Source organism: Sander lucioperca, chromosome 13 (assembly GCF_008315115.2).
Source record: "Sander lucioperca isolate FBNREF2018 chromosome 13, SLUC_FBN_1.2, whole genome shotgun sequence".
In the NCBI taxonomy this organism is placed as follows: domain Eukaryota; kingdom Metazoa; phylum Chordata; class Actinopteri; order Perciformes; family Percidae; genus Sander; species Sander lucioperca.
Genome location: NC_050185.1, coordinates 25,185,617 through 25,210,616, shown reverse-complemented (window position 1 = coordinate 25,210,616; position 25,000 = coordinate 25,185,617). Strand labels below are relative to the sequence as shown.

The 25,000-nt window shown below is 37.4% G+C and overlaps 2 protein-coding genes across 3 annotated transcripts in view; both read left to right on the top strand.

Moving 5' to 3' along the window:
• Window positions 1–299, top strand: part of LOC116062760 (complement C1q-like protein 4) — a 4,096-nt gene extending 3,797 nt beyond the window's left edge. The window contains exon 4 of the mRNA XM_031317394.2: window positions 14–299. Within this exon, the coding sequence (XP_031173254.1) occupies window positions 14–297 (284 nt within the window). The 3' untranslated portion in view covers window positions 298–299. The remainder of the gene's footprint in view (window positions 1–13) is intronic.
• A 14,584-nt stretch (window positions 300–14,883) lies between these two features.
• The window catches only part of pcf11 (PCF11 cleavage and polyadenylation factor subunit), a 33,965-nt gene continuing 23,848 nt past the window's right edge, over window positions 14,884–25,000 (top strand). Inside the window, exons 1-2 of one of the 2 annotated variants that reach the window (XM_031317383.2) lie at window positions 14,884–15,264; window positions 22,524–22,649. In XM_031317383.2, coding sequence (XP_031173243.1) covers window positions 15,022–15,264; window positions 22,524–22,649 — 369 coding nt within the window. In that variant the 5' untranslated portion in view covers window positions 14,884–15,021. The remainder of the gene's footprint in view (window positions 15,265–22,523; window positions 22,650–25,000) is intronic. The other variant, XM_031317385.2, reaches the window with a different exon arrangement.

The window sequence follows — 25,000 nt, the reverse complement described above, 5'->3', positions numbered from 1 at the left end:
TTCCATTTAAAAGGTGTGTTCACTGCCCCGGTGAGAGGAGCGTACAACTTTGAGTGGACAGTCGCTGCACATGGAGACGGCAGCCACGCTTCAGCTGCTTGGTTGGTCAGGAACTCAGAGCATATTTTCATTGCATACGAGCATGAGACAGTCGGTTTTATGAGTTCTTCTAATGGCGCTACAGTGTTGCTGGAGGTGGGAGACGTCGTGTTTGTGCGTCTGGCGGGTAACTGTAGGGTGTATGACAACGTAAATCACCACACCACCTTCAGTGGGTCTCTGCTGTTCCCCATGTGAGACACAGCTGCTATGTGATAGTCACGCAGGCTTTTCTTGTCTTAAACAAGTCTTCATATATAGCACTTCATAGATTTGCTCTGATTTCATCTGCATCTAAATATTGATAAGTAATAATTGTAGTCAGGTATCTTTTTTCCTTCAAATATAAAGTGGTTACGGTGCGTTCATGTAGCCTCGTGAGACCGTCCTGATCTCGTGAGCTCCAGTTTTCCACTCGCAAATCAGTCTGGCATCTTGAGACAGAGAAAATTTGGAGCCGTTCGCTAAACGACCGACCAATCAGCATTGGTTTTGAGGCGGGTTTAGGTGTGACGCAACGAGAAGCGACTGGCGGCTTCCACGGATGAGATGAGTGTAGCTATCGCGCAAGTTTTATCCAAATTCCTTCATTGAAAGAAGAGCAAAAAACTTGTAGGTTACTTGTACAGAAGTCTCGTTAGCATCTTGTAGGCTACTTGTACAGAAGTCTCGTTAGCATCTTGTAGGCTACTTGTACAGAAGTGTCTCGTTAGCATCTTGTAGGCTACTTGTACAGAAGTGTCTCGTTAGCATCTTGTAGGCTACTTGTACAGAAGTGTCTCGTTAGCATCTTGTAGGCTACTTGTACAGAAGTGTCTCGTTAGCATCTTGTAGGCTACTTGTACAGAAGTGTCTCGTTAGCATCTTGTAGGCTACTTGTTGCAAAATGACGCATGTGCGACTCCCATCTGCTCTCGACTCACATCGGGTAGTGACAACGTAATCACGGGGGCGGTTCCTGATATTCCCAGGTGGCATGAATGCACCATTAATGTTTCTGATTCTCTCTTGTTTCTGTCATTTTAATCAAATAAACATATATCATGGCAATTATATCTGTGAGCGTTTCTTTATTCTTCTTGTTTCTACTTTAACTTATTGAAATCAGATAATCTAACCCAACATCACAGCAGTATGAAGAAACAGAGAATGTTGAGCTGTTGTAACATATCAACTCCGTACGATGTCCACATGAGATTCTCTGGACGTTGTCCGGTTCAGTCTCGCTTTCTAACATGAAGACACAACAGAAGAAAAAAAACTGTCGAAAAAAATAATTAAAAACTCATCCAAGCATCACAAGGGTTAAAAACTGATGTCTTCTGCTACGACTGCAGCGATCTCGCTTACTGTAAATACTTGTCACTTAGACACTGTCATGACCTGACTCACGAGCCATGACAAAAACAACTAAAATCACTGAATTTAACAAGACCTCACAGTGGAGTAACCAAGACAAGTTAATATACAAACGAAGGATGTTAAAGTTATAATGAATGACAACTATTAACCAGGCAGAAGCCGACTCCACAGAAGCATGGTGCCGGCTGGATGAAGAGACAGACTGAGCGGGTTGACAGCCTTAAGGACTCCGGGAGACTGGCCAGGTGCTTCCAGTTGCACTGCCCATCAGAGATGTTCACGAGTCATTTTTGGAAGAACTCTTTCATTTTCATAACTGTATTTTTCAACATTTTGGTATCAGACATCGTATCGTGTAATCTTCTGCTACTTACCACATCCCTCTAGCCCTCAGACCTGGTGAAATATTAACCTAAGTCTGTCACATCATATGGATACAACTATAAAGATACAATCTGCCTGTTCCCAGCATTAGCACAACACTTAGCGATGGTTAGCTTGTTACCTCTGACGATATATGCTAAATGTAACGTCTCTTTCACATTAGTGTGTGAGTGACTGACCTATCTGGGTGCGTTTGGAGATGTCTGATGAAGTTCCACGTTGTTGATCTGGCATCACACACACCTTGCATGTAGCTGTTAGCTTACTGCCACTGTTTACCAAGTTATTGAAAGCAAAACTAATGACAAAAGGTACAACTCCAGGAGGACTTGGTGTCGCCATCCTCAATGCTTTTTTTGATATGTGAGGCGCACATGAGGCATAGCTCATGCGTTACGTTGCACATTATGGCAGAGGACAGGGGACATGCAGCTCGTCATACGTTTCCCCAATGTATATGCTCCAATAACAGAAAATAGAATACATGAATTAATTTAGATTAAAAAAGCAATAATTGCATGAAAACAGGTTGTTGATGAGTCTCAAATCTCGAGTCCGAGTCAAGTCTGAAGTCAGCTGTTTGTGCGACTTAAGTGCGACTCGAGTCCGACTCTCAGACTCGAGTCTCCATCTCTGCCGCCCATGGAGCTGCAACGTAGCAGAGAAAAACACTGACAAGTGACCGACACACAGCAGGCCCAGCTCTAGCAGGAGGGCCATCACAGGCACAAAAACATGGGGAAATAAAGTTTGAAAAATACAGAAGTTACCCTTTAAAAATGTATTCATATGCATCATGTTCTGCTTGTACAGGGAATTAAGTGTAACATTAAAATAAACTGGTTCCCATCTTTGTTCTTCATAATGACGTTTCACCCTAAATCATGCAAAGTACGATTGATTTGTGTTCACACACAGCCTTTTTTGTTGCTGTAGGCTTCTACATAAAGCTCACACAGGTTTACAGACGGCACAGTTCAACAGTAAGCTGCCAGTGTGAGAATGAAGATCTCTGTGAGTTTTACGCTGTGGCTGCTGCTCGGCGCCGTCTCCCCAAGTGAATGTACCGATTATCAGAAGAGTTTTCCTCAAGACATCTACGCTGCGCTGAGAGAGATGACTGCCTTGTTGGTTCAACTGAAGGCGGACATGAGGTTGCAGACTCAAGGTAGTATTTTTCTATGTATTAGAGCAAAGCAGGGCTACAACTACCGATTCATGGTGGAATAATTTGTGGATTATTTTCTGGATGGACGGATTAGCTGTTTGATCTCTAAAATGTTAGAAAATTGTGCAAAATATGGATCAGTGTTTCCAAAATAGTGGGAGATTAATTTAATAGTTGATAACTAATCCAGTAATCTTTGCAGCTCTAGAGCAATGTCCAAAGAAACGGAAGGTGCAGTAAAATGAAGTTCACACAGTTTTTTCTCTGTTTTTGCAGAACAAGCAGCACAGCTGAAGCAACAACAGCTAGGTATTGTTCTATGATCATTTCTAAACAACTGTTCAACTGTGGGGCATAAACAGTGATGAAATGTAACTAAGTAAATTTTCTCCAGTTAGTTAGTTATGTTTTATTTCTGTGTCATGCCAAACATTTTGGCCTATCCCACATGATTACAAGACACCACAAAATTACTTATTTAACAGACATCTTCCTGTCACATATACAAATCATTTGGAGGAATACATGAATACAAATATATGCATATACAAACACATACATACATACATAGATATACATATACACACACACCACACACAAACAACAAATTCTCATCTACAATTCATCTCGATAAAGAGCTTTTTTCCTCTTTTATCAAGGTAATTGGCTAATTTATATGTTTCATAAGTGAACAGACATCTCAGTCTTTGTGCATCATCCATATTTACCAAGTCAATCTCTGCCTTTATCCTACGAAACAAAAAGTCACGCTGTTCACAATAAAAAGGACAATAGAAAACAAAATGGAACTCATTTTCTATATCATTCAAACACATGGGACAGATCTGTTTTTCCTCTTCTACATTAACATCTCGTCCTGTTTCAACAGTCAAAGGTATAACCCCAGATCTCACGTGAGCACATAAAGATCTTTGCCTTGTTGACAAATTATATACAACATAATTCTCACTGCCATATTCTGGTTTTATCATTACAAAAATACGCAATTTTGGCTTAACCCATATATCGTTATCCAGTACTGTACTGGAGTCCAAATGTTGAGGTACTTGTACTTTACTTGAGTCTTTTCTCTTCATGCCACTTTCTACCTTTTACTCCGCTACATTCATCTGTTCCAGCTTTAGTTACTAGTTACTTTAGTTACTCCGCTACATTCATCTGTTCCAGCTTTAGTTACTAGTTACTTTAGTTACTAGTTACTTTAGTTACTCCGCTACATTCATCTGTTCCAGCTTTAGTTACTAGTTACTTTAGTTACTAGTTACTTTAGTTACTCCGCTACATTCATCTGTTCCAGCTTTAGTTACTAGTTACTTTAGTTACTAGTTACTTTAGTTACTCCACTACATTCATCTGTTACAGCTTTAGTTACTAGTTACTTTAGTTACTAGTTACTTTAATTACTCCGCTACATTCATCTGTTCCAGCTTTAGTTACTAGTTACTTTAGTTACTAGTTACTTCAGTTACTCCACTACATTCATCTGTTCCAGCTTTAGTTACTAGTTACTTTAGTTACTAGTTACTTTAGTTACTCCACTACATTCATCTGTTACAGCTTTAGTTACTAGTTACTTTAGTTACTAGTTACTTTAGTTACTAGTTACTTTAGTTACTCCGCTACATTCATCTGTTCCAGCTTTAGTTACTAGTTACTTTAGTTACTAGTTACTTTAGTTACTCCACTACATTCATCTGTTACAGCTTTAGTTACTAGTTACTTTAGTTACTCCACTACATTCATCTGTTCCAGCTTTAGTTAATAGTTACTTTAGTTACTCCACTACATTCATCTGTTCCAGCTTTAGTTACTAGTTACTTTAGTTACTAGTTACTTTAGTTACTAGTTACTTTAGTTACTCCGCTACATTCATCTGTTCCAGCTTTAGTTACTAGTTACTTTAGTTACTAGTTACTTTAGTTACTCCACTACATTCATCTGTTACAGCTTTAGTTACTAGTTACTTTAGTTACTCCACTACATTCATCTGTTCCAGCTTTAGTTAATAGTTACTTTAGTTACTCCACTACATTCATCTGTTCCAGCTTTAGTTACTAGTTACTTTAGTTACTCCACTACATTCATCTGTTCCAGCTTTAGTTACTAGTTACTTTAGTAACTAGTTACTTTAGTTACTCCACTACATTCATCTGTTACAGCTTTAGTTACTAGTTACTTTAGTTACTCCACTACATTCATCTGTTCCAGCTTTAGTTACTAGTTACTTTAGTAACTAGTTACTTTAGTTACTCCCCTACATTCATCTGTTACAGCTTTAGTAACTAGTTACTTTAGTTACTCCGCTACATTCATCTGTTCCAGCTTTAGTTACTAGTTACTTTAGTTACTCGACTACATTCATCTGTTCCAGCTTTAGTTACTAGTTACTTTAGTTACTAGTTACTTTAGTTACTCCGCTACATTCATCTGTTCCAGCTTTAGTTTCTAGTTACTTTAGTAACTAGTTACTTTAGTTACTCCCCTACATTCATCTGTTACAGCTTTAGTTACTAGTTACTTTAGTTACTAGTTACTTTAGTTACTCCACTACATTCATCTGTTCCAGCTTTAGTTACTAGTTACTTCAGTTACTCCACTACATTCATCTGTTACAGCTTTAGTTACTAGTTACTTTAGTTACTAGTTACTTTAGTTACTCCACTACATTCATCTGTTACAGCTTTAGTTACTAGTTACTTTAGTTACTCCGCTACATTCATCTGTTACAGCTTTAGTTACTAGTTACTTTAGTTACTAGTTACTGTAGTTACTCCACTACATTCATCTGTTACAGCTTTAGTTACTAGTTACTTTAGTTACTCCACTATATTCATCTGTTCCAGCTTTAGTTACTAGTTACTTTAGTTACTCCGCTACATTCATCTGTTCCAGCTTTAGTTACTAGTTACTTTAGTTACTCCGCTACATTCATCTGTTCCAGCTTTAGTTACTAGTTACTTTAGTAACTAGTTACTTTAGTTACTCCCCTACATTCATCTGTTCCAGCTTTAGTTACTAGTTACTTTAGTTACTCCACTACATTCATCTGGTCCAGCTTTAGTTACTAGTTACTTTAGTTACTAGTTACTTTAGTTACTCCGCTACATTCATCTGTTCCAGCTTTAGTTACTAGTTACTTTAGTTACTAGTTACTTTAGTTACTAGTTACTTTAGTTACTCCACTACATTCATCTGTTACAGCTTTAGTTACTAGTTACTTTAGTTACTCCACTCCATTCATCTGTTACAGCTTTAGTTACTAGTTACTTTAGTAACTAGTTACTTTAGTTACTCCACTACATTCATCTGGTCCAGCTTTAGTTACTAGTTACTTTAGTTACTAGTTACTTTAGTTACTCCGCTACATTCATCTGTTCCAGCTTTAGTTACTAGTTACTTTAGTTACTAGTTACTTTAGTTACTAGTTACTTTAGTTACTCCACTACATTCATCTGTTACAGCTTTAGTTACTAGTTACTTTAGTTACTCCACTCCATTCATCTGTTACAGCTTTAGTTACTAGTTACTTTAGTTACTAGTTACTTTAGTTACTCCGCTACATTCATCTGTTATAGCTTTAGTTACTAGTTACTTTAGTTACTAGTTACTTTAGTTACTCCACCAGATTCATCTGTTACAGCTTTAGTTACTAGTTACTTTAGTTACTAGTTACTTTAGTTACTCCCCTACATTCATCTGTTACAGCTTTAGTTACTAGTTACTTTAGTTACTCCGCTACATTCATCTGTTACAGCTTTAGTTACTAGTTACTTTAGTTACTAGTTACTTTAGTTACTCCACTACATTCATCTGTTACAGCTTTAGTTACTAGTTACTTTAGTTACTCCGCTACATTCATCTGTTACAGCTTTAGTTACTAGTTACTTTAGTTACTAGTTACTTTAGTTACTCCACTACATTCATCTGTTACAGCTTTAGTTACTAGTTACTTTAGTTACTAGTTACTTTAGTTACTCCACTATATTCATCTGTTCCAGCTTTAGTTACTAGTTACTTTAGTTACTCCGCTACATTCATCTGTTCCAGCTTTAGTTACTAGTTACTTTAGTTACTCCCCTACATTCATCTGTTCCAGCTTTAGTTACTAGTTACTTTAGTTACTCCACTACATTCATCTGGTCCAGCTTTAGTTACTAGTTACTTTAGTTACTAGTTACTTTAGTTACTCCGCTACATTCATCTGTTCCAGCTTTAGTTACTAGTTACTTTAGTTACTATTTACTTTAGTTACTCCACTACATTCATCTGTTACAGCTTTAGTTACTAGTTACTTTAGTTACTCCACTACATTCATCTGTTACAGCTTTAGTTACTAGTTACTTTAGTTACTCCACTCCATTCATCTGTTACAGCCTTAGTTACTATTTACTTTAGTAACTACTTACTTTAGTTACTCCACTTCATTCATCTGTTACAGCTTTAGTTACTAGTTACTTTAGTTACTCCGCTACATTCATCTGTTACAGCTTTAGTTACTAGTTACTTTAGTTACTAGTTACTTTGGTTACTCCCCTACATTCATCTGTTACAGCTTTAGTTACTAGTTACTTTAGTTACTCCACTACATTAATCTGCTCCAGCTTTAGTTACTAGTTACTTTAGTTACTCCACTACATTCATCTGTTCCAGCTTTAGTTACTAGTTACTTTAGTTACTAGTTACTTTAGTTGCTCCACTACATTCATCTGTTACAGCTTTAGTTACTAGTTACTTTAGTTACTCCACTACATTCATCTGTTACAGCTTTAGTTGCTAGTTACTTTAGTTACTAGTTACTTTAGTTACTCCACTACATTCATCTGTTACAGCTTTAGTTACTATTTACTTTAGTAACTAGTTACTTTAGTTACTCCGCTACGTTCATCTGTTACAGCTTTAGTTACTAGTTACTTTAGTTACTCCACTCCATTCATCTGTTACAGCTTTAGTTACTATTTACTTTAGTAACTAGTTACTTTAGTTACTCTGCTACGTTCATCTGTTCCAGCTTTAGTTACTAGTTACTTTAGTTACTCGACTACATTCATCTGTTACAGCTTTAGTTACTATTTACTTTAGTAACTAGTTACTTTAGTTACTCCACTCCATTCATCTGTTACAGCTTTAGTTACTAGTTACTTTAGTTACTAGTCACTTTAGTTACTCCGCTACATTCATCTGTTCCAGCTTTAGTTACTAGTTACTTTAGTTACTCCACTACATTCATCTGTTACAGCTTTAGTTACTAGTTACTTTAGTTACTCCACTACATTCATCTGTTCCAGCTTTAGTTACTAGTTACTTTAGTTACTAGTTACTTTAGTTACTGAACTACATTCATCTGTTACAGCTTTAGTTAGTAGTTACTTTAGTTACTAGTTACTTTAGTTACTCCACTACATTCATCTGTTACTGCTTTAGTTAGTAGTTACTTTAGTTACTAGTTACTTTAGTTACTCCGCTACATTCATCTGTTCCAGCTTTAGTTACTAGTTACTTTAGTTACTCCACTACATTCATCTGTTACAGCTTTAGTTACTAGTTACTTTAGTTACTAGTTACTTTAGTTACTAGTTACTTTAGTTACTCCGCTACATTCATCTGTTACAGCTTTAGTTACTAGTTACTTTAGTTACTCCGCTACGTTCATCTGTTACAGCTTTAGTTACTAGTTACTTTAGTTACTCCGCTACATTCATCTGTTACAGCTTTAGTTACTAGTTACTTTAGTTACTAGTTACTTTAGTTACTCCGCTACATTCATCTGTTACAGCTTTAGTTACTAGTTACTTTAGTTACTCCGCTACATTCATCTGTTACAGCTTTAGTTACTAGTTACTTTAGTTACTCCGCTACATTCATCTGTTACAGCCTTTAGTTACTAGTTACTTTAGTTACTAGTTACTTTAGTTACTGAACTACATTCATCTGTTACAGCTTTAGTTAGTAGTTACTTTAGTTACTAGTTACTTTAGTTACTCCACTACATTCATCTGTTACAGCTTTAGTTACTAGTTACTTTAGTTACTAGTTACTTTAGTTACTAGTTACTTTAGTTACTCCGCTACATTCATCTGTTACAGCTTTAGTTACTAGTTACTTTAGTTACTAGTTACTTTAGTTACTCCGCTACATTCATCTGTTACAGCTTTAGTTACTAGTTACTTTAGTTACTAGTTACTTTAGTTACTCCACTACATTCATCTGTTACAGCTTTAGTTACTAGTTACTTTAGTTACTAGTTACTTTAGTTACTAGTTACTTTAGTTACTCCGCTACATTCATCTGTTACAGCTTTAGTTACTAGTTACTTTAGTTACTCCGCTACGTTCATCTGTTACAGCTTTAGTTACTAGTTACTTTAGTTACTCCGCTACATTCATCTGTTACAGCTTTAGTTACTAGTTACTTTAGTTACTAGTTACTTTAGTTACTCCGCTACATTCATTTGTTACAGCTTTAGTTACTAGTTACTTTAGTTACTCCGCTACATTCATCTGTTACAGCTTTAGTTACTAGTTACTTTAGTTACTCCGCTACATTCATCTGTTCCAGCTTTAGTTACTAGTTACTTTAGTTACTCCGCTACATTCATCTGTTACTTCTTTAGTTACTAGTTACTTTAGTTACTCCACTACATTCATCTGTTACAGCTTTAGTTAGTAGTTACTTTAGTTACTAGTTACTTTAGTTACTCCACTACATTCATCTGTTACAGCTTTAGTTACTAGTTACTTTAGTTACTCCACTACATTCATCTGTTCCAGCTTTAGTTACTAGTTATTTTAGTAACTAGTTACTTTAGTTACTCCCCTACATTCATCTGTTCCAGCTTTAGTTACTAGTTACTTTAGTTACTCCGCTACATTCATCTGTTACAGCTTTAGTTACTAGTTACTTTAGTTACTCCACTACATTCATCTGTTCCAGCTTTAGTTACTAGTTACTTTAGTTACTCCACTACATTCATCTGTTCAAGCTTTAGTTACTATTTTACTTTAGTTACTAGTTACTTTAGTTACTCCACTACATTCATCTGTTCCAGCTTTAGTTACTAGTTACTTTAGTTACTAGTTACTTTAGTTACTCCACTACATTCATCTGTTCCAGCTTTAGTTACTAGTTACTTTAGTTACTCCACTACATTCATCTGTTCCAGCTTTAGTTACTAGTTACTTTAGTTACTCTTGACATTTTGTTTGTTATTGTTATTAATGTTATTCTGTCCTCTCCAAACAGCTTTCAGGAGCTTCTTTAGGGTTCTCCATTTCTCACGTTCTGTGAACATCTTATCTTCTGAAACTGAGTCTTAAAGACGTGAAGATGACGAGTGAATTAACTGAATATATGTTAATAACAGTATGTATGATCCATAGACTGTAATATATACAGTCTATGGTATGATCCCATAACTATAACATTCTCAAAAGCCAATTAAATATTCTGTTTCTATTTTAAACTCATGTCCTGCTTTCTGAATACTGAACCTTGTTAGAAATGTAGTAAATTAAACACTTTGATTAAATAGAACTCAAAATGATCAGTTTAATATTTGATGATTTTTTAAATAACATTGCTCTCTATCTCTCTCTCTCTCTCTCTCTCTCTCTCTCTCTCTCTCTCTCTCTCTCTCTCTCTCCCTGTCTCTCTCTCGCTCTCTCTCTTGGAATTTGGAAAAGCCCATAAATTATAGATTATTATTCTAAGTGTCTGACAACATTATGGGATGGATCCCTACAGAGATAGACCTTTTAGTTAAAGAGTAAGATCCTTTTAGTTTAACATGAAACAGCCCCGAAATCACCGTCACCAAACTCCACCAGACTCCATGTAAATAATCAGGACTTTTAGCGTGTATAGAGCCAGCATATTTCCACCAGACTCCATGTAAATAATCAGGACTTTTAGCGTGGATAGAGCCAGCATATCTCCACCAGACTCCATGTAAATAATCAGGACTTTTAGCGTGTATAGAGCCAGCATATTTCCACCAGACTCCATGTAAATAATCAGTACTTTTAGCGTGTATAGAGCCAGCATATTTCCACATGTAAATGGGTGAATTAAGGGTTTATTTCAACCAAACCAGAGTGGTGATTGTTGGAACAGTGGAAAGATGAACCAAGACGGCTTTTGATAGTTTTCTTTAGTTTCTGTCCACTTTGAATGAAGTGTGTTTTACGATGCTAAAAGTCCTGATTATTTACATGGAGTCTGGTGGAGTTTGGTGATGGTGATTTCGGGGCTGTTTCATGTTAAACTAAAAGGATCTTACTCTTTAACTAAAAGGTCTATCTCTGTAGGGATCCTTTCATAATGTTGTCAGACACTTAGAATAAGAATCTGAGTCTGTCATCGGCAACAACAGAACTTTTAGTGCAGTGGTTCCCAACCTGGGGTCCGAGGATCCCTCAGGGGGGCGGCAAAGATCACAGGGGCAGTCAACCTGCAGTGATGATTGAAATAGAGACGCTTGTGGATGTGTTAGCTGTCGTGGTTAGCTCGCCGGAACTACTGCCGAAGCTGCTGGCTGGCTACGCAACATTAGCTAATTCTGCTAACACAGGCTAACTATAGCCAGTTAACTTTGTGTGTAACGTAGTTAACAAAAACCCACCCATCTCGTAGGAGCGAAGCTAAAGGAGCACTAACGCCACATGTCTTATGTTGACAACGTGGACGCAGATAGAGGAAACAACGAAGGCAGTCGTAATATTTATCTAGCCGTCTAGGCTAACGCTGTTGCGCTAACGTTAGCAAAACGTCGGCGTAGCGTTAGCTAGCTGTCTAAACTTGTGAAAAGCCGAACAGCATCCCCATCCAAGTAATAAATAAACACTAGGCAAATATGTTGTTACTGGAGCTAGTAGGGTCCATCAAAACGTGAGATATCTAATCAAAATGTGTTTACAACGTCGGGGGATTTCACAGGTGAGACTGAAGTTAGCCCATAGCTAGCATGATGCCTTCTATTTCTAGATCTAGCTAGATTACCAGAACTTATCTGAACTAACGACATGATCACTGTCACTAGATATAAAGAAAACATTGACTTTCACTCGGTGCTCTTCACTGACAGTAAAAACACCTCTTCCTCATCCCAGTCAGTCACCATAGTTCTAGTACTAGGCTGATACACAGTCACCATAGTTCTAGTACTAGGCTGATACACAGTCACCATAGTTCTAGTACTAGGCTGATACACAGTCACCATAGTTCTAGTACTAGACTGATACACAGTCACCATAGTTCTAGTACTAGGCTGATACACAGTCACCATAGTTCTAGTACTAGGCTGATACACAGTCACTATAGTTCTAGTACTAGGCTGATACACAGTCACCATAGTTCTAGTACTAGGCTGATACACAGTCACCATAGTTCTAGTACTAGGCTGATACACAGTCACCATAGTTCTAGTACTAGGCTGGTACACAGTCACCATAGTTCTAGTACTAGGCTGATACACAGTCACCATAGTTCTAGTACTAGGCTGATACACAGTCACCATAGTTCTAGTACTAGGCTGATACACAGTCACCATAGTTCTAGTACTAGGCTGATACACAGTCACCATAGTTCTAGTACTAGGCTGAGGCACAGTCACCATAGTTCTAGTACAAGGCTGATACACAGTCACCATAGTTCTAGTACTAGGCTGATACACAGTCACCATAGTTCTAGTACTAGGCTGATACACAGTCACCATAGTTCTAGTACTAGGCTGGTACACAGTCACCATAGTTCTAGTACTAGGCTGATACACAGTCACCATAGTTCTAGTACTAGGCTGATACACAGTCACCATAGTTCTAGTACTAGGCTGATACACAGTCACCATAGTTCTAGTACTAGACTGAAGCACGTCTCCCCAACGTGACGTCATCACCGAATTGCGTTAAAAAACCCACTAAACGACTAAAACGGTAAAAACTGCCCTTTAACACTATTTGGTGACATTTTTAACAATGATATACATATGTTGAGTGCTTTATGTACCCATTAATCAACAGTCGTGGTTAACCTGCAACATGGGCTTTAACCTGGGACCCTGCTGTCATCAGGTCAGCTGCTAGCTGCTATCATCGTCGTTTTTCCTTGTTTCTTACTTAATATAATTTCAGAAACTCCCGGACGGCTCATAGACAAGTTGAAAGCCATATGCACGTTGTGTAAAGCCGAATTAAAATATCACCGAAGCACGTCAAGCTTGAGCTACCACCTACGAGCTAAGCATAGTAGTAGAGTTAATGTGAGGCTACCCGCTAGCGGGCTAAACGGGTGACAACTAACTACAGACCTGTCAGCATCGTAGAGGACTCTTAAAGACGTACTACGGTTGGCATGTTCTGACCTGTCTCATTGCCGTCGGGGGAGACAGTAGTTTCACCACACACATACCACATGGAGAAAGCAGCCACACTGGAACAGCTGCACGGTTCTGCAAACGCTGTCTCATTAACCGGTGATCACTGGACGTCAGTGAGTAATCAACATTATTTAGGAGTTACTAAACACTATATTGACTCTGGTAAGGAGAGGGATTTTTAGTTTTTTAGTTAGGTACTTGGAGGAATTGTGCAATAATGACAGATTCACACATTTTTCTTTTGTTTACAGTAAATAAATAATTACAAATCTTAAAATCAAGTTCATAAAGTCACTTTCTTTGCATTCATTTGATTAATTAATCGCGATAAAAAAATAATTGTTTGACAGTTCTAATATATATATATATATATATATATATATATATATATATATATATATATATATATACATATATATATATATGTATATATATGTGTGTGTGTTTGTCTGTGTGTGTGTGTGTGTGTTTGTCTGTGTGTGTGTGTGTGTGTGTGTTTGTCTGTGTGTGTGTGTGTGTGTCTCTGTCTGTGTGTGTGTGTGTGTGTTTGTCTGTGTGTGTGTGTGTGTGTGTCTCTGTCTGTGTGTGTGTGTCTATAGACTATATAAACTACTATATAGACCCCCAAAACTACAGCTTGAGCCGCCATGCGTCGGCCTCGTGCTGCTGTCATGTTGTGAAACTGGTCTGTCGTTATGTAAAAAATAAACTGACACTGCTTCCAACTGATTGGCTCATTTGTGTGGCTGTTATTTTATCGAACCAATGAAAACCAAGAGCCCGGCCCCGGGGCTGTGCTTGCGTCACGTCTGACATTATGCTGCTTTCAAGTGCTCTTCGGAGGGGAAGTCGTTTCTTCCGAGTCAAACTTCGGTGTGTTCACGAGCTTTAAAAGTTGTAGTGTGGGGAAAACAAACATGGGTGTGTTGTGTTTTATTTCTCAGAGCGTTTAAGCAACATGTTGACAGGATTTATTTCCAGTTTGTCGCTCTATATTTCAGTGATTTTGGCCCTGACGTGTGGCTGCACCGGTACATTCCCTAAAACCATTCAGACGTGTTTTCAGGTTATTGTTCTGAAGGAAATTAAATGGAGAAAATATGTTTTTATGTTATTGTTTAGAAAATTCCACATTCACAATAAGGAACAGGCAGACCCCAAACTTTTATATATATATATATATATATGTGTGTGTGTGTGTGTATATGTGTGCGTGTGTGTGTGTGTGTGTGTGTGTGTGTGAGAAAATACCTTAAAAATAAGAAGGCAGTTAAGAAATATTTTGTTTAAAAAAAAAATAGTATGTACTACAGAGTGTTGATCTACTTGTGTTCTTTAAATAACGTACAAAAAAATAACTAAATCGCAGACTTTCGAAGTTGTTCCGACTTTACATTTTCCCTTTCGGAAAGCCATTTTTCCGATTATTTCGAAACCACTCGAATGCAGCAAAAATATAACTCGTGTGACGTATAAGGTCTGTCAGTTACAGCCGCCATTTTCTTGTCGTCGGAAAAGCTGGCGGAGTGATCGACGACAAGGCAAACGGCTGACAAATACCTTCAAAAAGCGGCGTTATTTCCCCGAATCAGGGCAGAACAGTTAGCTTCATGAGTTCATGGACTGCCTGCTAATCAATGGTTATGGTATTCACAAGGCTGGTGTAGGTTTCGCCGGGTCTCTGAGCTCAAAGATGGACGACAAAGCGGCGAGAGAAGACGCCTGCAGAGAGTACCAGTCCTCGCTGGAAGACCTGACATTCAACAGCAAGCCGCACATCAACATGCTGACCATTCTGGCCGAGGAAAACCTCAACTTCGCCAAGGATATCGTCGCAATTATTGAAGCGCAAATAAGCAAGGTTTTTATAAATATAGAATACTTTCAATTCCAGCTGCTTTGTGTCGATGTATGTACAAGATATTAGGGCCTGTTAGCTGTGTTAGCTACGAAGCTAAAACATGGCGGCTAGTGTCGCCTTCGTGTTAACTAAGCACGAGATGTCACCTAGTTACGTTAACATTCCGTTGTTGTTCTGGTTAGCGACGGTAGCATGGCAACGTGTCTGTATTATAAGTGAAAACGTTCTTCTGCTTTTTTTTTTTTTTTTAAATAAAAATAATTTTAGTTTGTTTGAAAACGAGAAGAAATTATTTTTTAACGGTTATTTTTTTTTGGTCCAAACTCGCCGAACTTATGCGACATTAACAATGTGTACAACTGACGTTAAAATCCACCGTAAGATACCGTTAACTTACCGTTAGCGGTTTGAGTAACTGGGGGGGGAAAAAAAACGTTATTTACAAAATTCAACAATACATTCAAAAAAAAAGTTTTAATCGCCTGAACTGCTGACTCATGTTTGTGTTATTTTTCTTAATTTATGTACCACTTAACCTCTGGTATGTAGGTATATTATCTGTCATTGCACTTTTATTTTGTAATTATTAATAATAATATAAAGACGCTGTTTTTTTTTTAGGCAAGGCAACTTTATTTATAGCACATTTCAGCGACAAAATAAAGTCGGTTGTGACGCACTTCAACAAGTTACTTTGCAGTGTCAGAAATTAACAATTACTTGATTTAAAATATAGACGTAAAAGTATTGCAGTTTTGTTCCAGATGTAATATTATAATTATAATAATAATAATAATAATAATAATACGAATAATATTTGTAATAATAATTCATAATATGAATAATATTAATAACAGTAGTAGTAATAATTAATAATATGAATAATATTACTAGTAGTAGTAATCATAATTAATAATAATAATTAATAATAATAATAAATAGTAATAATATTAGTAATATGAATAATATTAATAATAGTAGTAGTAATAATAATTAATAATGAATAATAATAAATAATATGAATAATAATAGTAATAATAATATTGGAAATAAACTGTTCATTGCTTTATAAACCAACAGAAGTATTCTGAAATCAAGTATTTGTCTCGAATGTAAAATATTTTGTAAAAGTGTAAAAACTTTGTGTGTAGAAAACGTGAACTTTTTAAACAAAACGGATGAAACTTAAAAAAGAAGAAAAAAGTAAACTTTTTTTTAAAAAACGGTAAAAGAAGGGGAAAATATGTAAACTCCATCATACAGTAATAGTTTTTGCAAATTTGTCATTCAATAAAAAAATGGTAAAAGTAAAAAAAACAACTTTGAAATAAAATGGTGAAAACTTGGTCGCCAACAACCCAGCGACGGTTATTCCTTATTTCGACTTAAAGTAACTTTATTTGGATCCTTTTATCAAAAAACAGAAGTTACAGAAGATAGAGTGAGATTTAAACAAACAAGAATTGAGTTTAAACCCCCAAAAATATGCTACAAAAATCAAGAGCAAGCAAAGAGTTGAAGTATTTTAACTTCTGTGTTTCTGTTAGGCTCAGATTTTGACTTTTTAAGGAAGTTTGTGCCGTTTATTGCTTATTCATTTGCTTAGTAACTTTATTTGTATATTTATTAAAAACAGAAGAAATGGGAGATTTAGAAACATCAACACAGAAGACGGAGAATTTAAGGTTAAGACCCGAAAAAATAAGCTTAAAAAAAATCAAGAGAAAGCGTAGAAAGTGTATTTTTTTGTGTGTTTTACGAACGTATTTTTGACTTTTTAAGGAAGGTTGTAAACAGGAAGAAAGACGACAGCAAAATAAGTTTAAATCCTGAAAAAAAGCTACAAAAATCAAGAGAAAGCGAAGATTTTAAGGTATATTTTTGTGGGTTTTTTACGCACATATTTTGGGCTTTTTTAATCAGAATCAGACTTAATGGCCAAGTATACGTACGTACACAAGAATCTGACTTCAGTAGGTGTTAGCTCTCTATACATACAACAAATAGACGTAGTAGTAAACATAGTAGACAAATAGTAATATACATCCATACTGTACTATAGAGACAACAATATACATATAGATATATACATATACAAATAAGTATTGGCAAGAATCTGACGATACGTATCACGATACATGGGTCACCATTCAATATATTGCAGTATATTTTGATACTGTGCGTGAGGTGATATATTGGGATTTTTTTTAAAGTGTAATTTTAGACATGATGTACATAAAAGTCAAAGAAGTTTACTTTAGGTAAACAATTCAGTACACAGGAAATCAAGCTGCCAGTTTGGGATTGTGGTTCCCAGGTTCTTAGTGAGCTAATGTTTATATGATAAAGTAGGTCAAAGTTCAGCCATAGCTACGTTGTTAGCTTCTAGCAAAATGTTAGGTGCAGTTAGGCACTGCTTGGCGCTGTTAGGCCCTGCTAGGCACAGTTAGGCACTGCTTGGCGCTGTTATGCCCTGCTAGGCACAGTTAGGCACTGCTTGGCGCTGTTAGGCACTGTTAGGTACTGTTAGGCGCTGCTAGTCACTGTTAGGCACTGCTTGGCGCTGCTAGGCACTGTTAGGTACTGTTAGGTACTGTTAGGCGCTGCTAGTCACTGCTAGGCGCTGTTAGGTACTGTTAGGCGCTGCTAGTCACTGTTAGGCACTGCTTGGCGCTGTTAGGCGCTGCTAGGCACTGTTAGGTACTGTTAGGCGCTGCTAGTCACTGCTAGGCGCTGTTAGGTACTGTTAGGCGCTGCTAGTCACTGTTAGGTACTGTTAGGTACTGTTAGGCGCTGCTAGTCACTGCTAGGCACTGCTTGGCGCTGCTAGGCACTGTTAGGTACTGTTAGGTACTGTTAGGCGCTGCTAGTCACTGCTAGGCGCTGTTAGGTACTGTTAGGCGCTGCTAGTCACTGTTAGGCACTGCTTGGCGCTGTTAGGCGCTGCTAGGCACTGTTAGGTACTGTTAAGCGCTGCAAGTCACTGTTAGGCACTGCTAGGCGAGGACACTAGTCGTGTGTCTCAGCATAGCCATCTAGCGGTAGGGGGTTTAAACACAACATAAAACGTGAACCACTATCTTACATGAATATTTTTGAATGTTTAAAAAATATGTTTTTGAAAATCGATACAGTACTGCAAAATAAAATATCGCGATACTCAAGTGTATTGGGTTTTTTCTTACACCCCCTACAAATAAGACATAACATCAAGACAAGTACACATGGAGTTCGATGTGAAGTGCAGAAAGTAATTGTGCAAAGTAGTGTGCAAGATGATTTTGGGATGATTAGCATGTAGAAAAGAGGGTGAGTGGTCGTGGGTAATGAAGTCCAAAGTTCAGGAGCAACTAAAGCAAGAATCAGCCTTTCTTTCTGGCCGAGTTAATAAACTCAAACAGACTTTGACTCCTCCGGTTTAAAGCTGCTCGCAATGTTCAACAGAAATAGAAATCCGGCTCCGGCTCTGACTCGGTCTAATTATAGCTCGTATGTTTCTGAAGTGTAACACGGCCTTCAAGCTCAACAACACCTTTTTATTTAAACAACAAAATGTCCTAAATGTGTATATTACAACGGAGCGTTGAACTCCAGCGTCATCCAGCGATAAGAAGTTACACTTCGACCCTAACGGACAAAGTCAATGTGCGTTTTTTATTAGTTTACCTGGAACAAACGTACCGTAACAGAAGGATATAGGAACACAAACAAACTGAAAATAAAGGACGAGTTGGAGAAAGAGCAGACAGACTTCTTAATATTATACAAACTAGGGCTGGGCGATATGGAGAAAATCAAATATCACAATATTTTTGACCAAATACCTCGATATCGATACCGCAACGATACGGTAGCGTTGACTATCGGTGCTTTCACAAAATATTTACACAATGAGATTTTAGATAAATAATAATCAGTGATGTGGATATAATGATGCCATATTATATTACGATGTCCAAAATCTGAGACGATATCTAGTCTCATATCACGGTATCGATATATTGATATTATATCTAGTATATCGATATACTTCAGTAACAGAATTCTTCATGCTGATGGTAGATTTAGCAAAAATGTAGATTTCATCTTCTATGGACAATCTTTTTGTGAATAAGTGCTAAATGTGAACTAAATGTTAATGTTTTAGTTAAACATGCTGTTGTAACGCAGTGAAATAAACCTTATTTAAATTATGATGCAGTTAAAGTAAGCTGTTTTATGACAAGTAAATGTATAGTTTATAATATCTTTATATTGCCCGGCTCTAATACCAACTATTACAGAGATTGGTAATTAATAGAGCCCGACCGATAATGGATTTTTAAGGCCGATATCGATACAAATATTTTGTTTTAAAAATCCGTTATTCCGAAATATCGGCCGATATATATTTAATAGCCTTTGTGTTGACTTAGGGTCAAATTTACCCGTTTTCAATATTAGTTTTATATCAGAAAATATGGGACGTAGAAATAAACGCTGGAAATGTGTCGAAGAAAAATCTAACAATTTAAAACGTTGGAAAAAGCAAAAACAAACTGTGAAAAAAAGGCGTCAAAAACGTCGCAAAAATAAAGGTTGACGGGAAGACAACAGAAGGGTTAAAAAATATATCCAGAAACGTAACAAACGATTTCCCTAACATTACTTATTTGTAGTTACTTATGAGTCCTCACTAAAATAATATAAGTTGCAGTTTGATTATTTTTTTATTGTCACAACAGAACATCAAAATACATTAAAGTTCTGATTAAAAAATTAATAAAAATACAAACTTAAGATATGAAACTTAAAATCCTTTGAACAAAAAGACAATAATGACAAAAATAATCAGAGTTGCCATCAGGGAGGTTGCAGAGCGCCCTCTGCTGGACAGACTACGCAACAACGCCAACACTCAGGACATGGTCGAAGGGGGTTTTTATTTTATTTTTTAAATATTCATTTGTCGGCCGTTATAAATGCCGTACCGATAGTTTGGAAAATGCCGATTAATATCGGCTCAATAAAAATATCTGGCTCTAGTAATTTCAGAGGTAATAGTTTGAACCTAAAGTGAAATGTGTGATTTTATATTTATTACAAAGCTGCTTCGCATAATTATTATAGACGTCTCGCCTTAAAGAAGTTAGATAGTGATCTTACTTAATGTCTGACAATGTCTGACAATCTACACAGTCAAGATAAGGTAAAACTTTATAGTCTGCTCTGACAATCAACATGTAACTTTAAAACTATATATATATACACACACACACACACACACACACACACACACACACACACACACACACACACACACACACACACACACACACACACACACAAGTCTTAAAGGTCTCAACGGCAGGGTTTACCCTCCCTACCGTTTAGAAGTCTTATAATGTCGGAAAAGGAGGCAAAGACTTTGGGGAAATAACTTAAAAGGTGCAAATGTCGCAGAAATTGTCAAAACATTCAAAAAGGCGACAAAAACTCCTAAAAAAAAAAAATTTGTTAAAAAAAACCAAAAGGCAACCGAAACATCGAAAAATTGCCCAAAAAAAACAACATTTAAAGTAAAAAAAATGTCCAAAAGAACATTGAAAAAGGCAACAAAAACGCCTACAGAATTTCCCGGAAAATGTCGAAAAATTGCCCAAAAAAAAAACATTTAAAAAGACGACAAAAAGTCTTAAAAAAAAAAAAAGACCCAAAAAACATTTTAAAAAGCGACAAAAAAGTAAAAAAAAAAATTATGTCCAAAAGAACCTTGAAAAAGGCAACAAAAACTCCTAAAAACAATTCCCGGAAAATGTCGAAAAATTGCCCAAAAAACACTTAAAAACGTAAAAAAAAAAAAATGCCCAAAAAAACATTTAAAAAGGCGACAAGAAAGTCTACAGAATTTCCCGGAAAATGTAGAAAAATTGCCCAAAAAAAAATTTAAAAAGGCGACAAAAGTCTAAAAAAAAAATGGCTATGCTTGCTTGCTATGCTATTGCTATTGCCTATGGTTACGGTGGATTTTGACATTGCAGCCTCTAGAAGTATTTTAACCATCCGTCAGTCAGTCTGTGTGTATCTGCTCCCGAGGCCAGGACACGGTGATGAGGTATTGTCGGTACGTATTGTCAGGCGGCCATTGTTCACCACGGGAGACGTGGCCTCTTGGTTTAAAGCCGTCTATAGAAACTCGGCTGAGTCAGCAGTTTGCCTCGGGGTATTTTCGGTGTTTTCACTTCTGCCGCCTGGCTGAAACGGAAGCTTTTCTCTGCATTAAAAAAAATCATCTAGTGAATCTTGAATTTTTTTACTCAAATGAAATGTCATTGAAATGGTTAAAATGTTATAATAAAAAATGTGAAATGTGCTTTTTGTCATTTTTTATTTCCCAGTGTAATTTATTGGTATGACTCTGAAAAGGTTTTTACATTACTGACCTAACGGCCGAGTGACTTCGGCTTCTTTAAACGTTAACGTTACTCAGCTGGTGCTGCACAGTCTCCGTTAACTTAACGGTAGACTTTCTGCTTAAAGTGCGTACTTAAGTAAGTTTTAAACGCAGCTACTAACTTAACAGATCACTTCTCCTGTTCCCCTAACTTGGTCATCGTATGTTTTTCTAACTAAAAAACTTGTCAAGGGTAAAATTTTTGAATGAGTGTGAGTGAAAGAAACTCAACTGGGTGTAACGGTGACGTTAAAAATTCGTCTGGGTAACGTACAAAGAGTGGTTTAAGGAAATAAGCCCTCTTTGGAGGTAAAAAGGTTCCCAAGGACTGGACTCGGCTACCTTTTTTGTACCCATAATGCATCACGGACATTGTTTTTTCGTCTCCCCTGACTTTGGCGAAGGATCCTAATCTTCATACTGAACTGACTGATTAATTTTGAAGACTTTTTTTTTTTTTTTTTTTTGTCGATTGGTCGCATTTGCAGCTGAACTTCAGTGCGATTACGAAAGGATTTACTGGACTTATTTCCCCCTTTTTTTTTTTAAATTTTTTGGATTTCAAAATAAGTGCGAACTGTGGACTGATTTTTTTTTTTTTTTCCCAACTCAAGATGTCATTTTTTTCCCCCCTCAAGAAATGGCACTTTGCTTTTTGATTTTTTTTTTAAAAGGAAAATACTGAACCCAGCGGGTGGTGAGGGGGGATAAGTCAGCCCCTGTATTATTCTGTCAACTTGTAATTTTTAAGCACTTTGTTCTGAAATGTTGGTAATTTTTAACCCCTGTTTGTTTTCTAAACTTGTCGAGTTCTCTATTACTCCAGGCCCCATCTGCCGAGAAGCTTCCAGTTTTGTACTTAGTGGATTCCATAGTGAAGAATGTGGGAGGAGAGTACCTTGCAGTGTTTGCTAAAAACCTAATCACTTCATTTATATGTGTCTTTGAAAAGGTACAGTTCTCTTTGCTGCCGTTTTAAGCATTGTTTACAAAAAAATTAAGCACTTTGTTTAAAAAAAACAAAACAATCTTAGCAGCCCACTTCACTTCCTGTTTGTCGTTGCTTGCTTTTGTCACTAACCCGATGTCGGTCGAGTGCAGATGGGAGTCGCGCGTGCTCAGATTTTAAACGGTTTTACGGCATAACGTACGCGTCTTACTGAAATTTGTGAAATATATAAAATCTTTAAATTTTCTCTACATACATTAACAGAAGATGGAAATCATTTCAAAAATGTTGTAGCTATCTATGATTGTTTGGTTGCTAACGTTAGCTCAAAACGCCGTTCCAGTGACAGCCTTTGTGTTTGGTTGCTAACTTGTAGCCAGCAGTGAACCAACTTCGTTATGTAGGTCCATTTTTACTGTATTGACATTACTGAAGTCTTAGGTTAGCAACTTGTAGGCTACTTGTACAGAATTCACTCGTTAGCATCTTGGAGGCTACTTGTACAGAAGTCTCTCGTTAGCATCTTGGAGGCTACTTGTACAGAAATCTCGTTAGCATCTTGTAGGCTACTTGTACAGAAGTCTCGTTAGCATCTTGGAGGCTACTTGTACAGAAATCTCGTTAGCATCTTGTAGGCTACTTGTACAGAAATCCCGTTAGCATCTTGGAGGCTACTTGTACAGAAATCTCGTTAGCATCTTGGAGGCTACTTGTACAGAAGTCTCTCGTTAGCATCTTGGAGGCTACTTGTTGCAAAGTGACGCATGTGCGACTCCCGTCTGCTCTCGACTCCCCCCAGTGACAGCTGTATTTAACGTGTGGTCTTTGCTCCTGCTGGTGTCCTTAACCCTTGTGTTGTCTTCCTGTTGAACATGCAACTTTTTTCTCGGTCAAAATTTTATTTATTTTTTTAGACATTTGTCACTTTTCCCGGCAGTTTTGTGGGTTTTTTTCTAGTTTTTTATCACTTTTTACGATGTTTTTGTAGACTTTTTTTTCGGTGCTTTGTTGATGTTTTCGTCGTTTTTTTGCGCTGCGTTTCTGAAGCTTTTTCCGAAATCTTTGAACAGATAATTTCTTTAACTTGTGAAGAGCGTCGTATGGAACCATCCACGTTATACTTTTGGATGATTTGGTTGAAAGAAACCCAAATTTCTGATACAGAAACTTGTTAAATGGCTCAGATCAGACCGAGGACAACAGGAGAGTTAATCACCAATCTTAGCAGCTCACTTTCCTCCCTCTTCTTTCCTTCCTTCCTTCCTCCTCCTTTTCTCTCCTTTCCTACGAACTTCCTTTCTTACGTGTTCTTTCCTTACTTTACTTTTTCCACCCTTCCTTATTTATTCTTCCTTTACTTTCCTTCTATCCTTCCTTCCTTCCCTCCCTCTTCTTTCCTTCCTTCCTTTCTTCCTTCCCTCATTTTTCCTTCCTTCCTTCCCTCCCTCTTCTTTCCTTCCTTTCTTCCTTCCTTCCCTCCCTCTTCCTTCCCTCCCTCTTCTTTCCTTCCTTCCCTCCCTCTTCTTTCCTTCCTTCCTTCCCTCATCTTTCCTTCCTTCCTTCCCTCCCTCTTCTTTCCTTCCTTCCTTCCCTCATCTTTCCTTCCTTCCTTCCCTCCCTCTTCTTTCCTTCCTTCCTTCCCTCATCTTTCCTTCCTTCCTTCCCTCCCTCTTCTTTCCTTCCTTCCTTCCCTCATCTTTCCTTCCTTCCTTCCCTCCCTCTTCCTTCCTTCCTTCCTTCCTTCCCTCCCTCTTCTTTCCTTCCTTCCCTCCCTCTTCTTTCCTTCCCTCCCTCTTCTTTCCTTCCTTCCTTCCCTCATCTTTCCTTCCTTCCCTCCCTCTTCCTTCCTTCCTTCCTTCCTTCCCTCCCTCTTCTTTCCTTCCTTCCCTCCCTCTTCTTTCCTTCCTTCCTTCCCTCCCTCTTCTTTCCTTCCTTCCTTCCCTCCCTCTTCTTTCCTTCCTTCCCTCCCTCCCTCTTCTTTCCTGCCTTCCTTCCTTCCCTCCCTCTTCTTTCCTTCCTTCCTTCCCTCCCTCTTCCTTCTTTTCTTCCCTTGCTGTATTTAACGTGTGCAGTCTGTCTCCTACTCGTGTCCGTAATAACGTAACGTAGTCCTGCTCATTAAAGGAGGAGGCTGGGTTGTTACGCTTTGCTTTTTAAAGAATAAATTTATCCCTCGTTTCTTTCCTTTCTTACGTCTTCTTTCTTTCACTTTTTCCACCCTTCCTTATTTATTCTTCCTTTTCTTTCCTATCCTTACTTCCTTTCTTCGTTCCTTCCCTCTTCCTTCCGTCCTTCCTTCCTTCTCCTTTTCTCTCCTTTCCTCCGTACTTCCTTCCTTACTTTCGTCTTCTTAC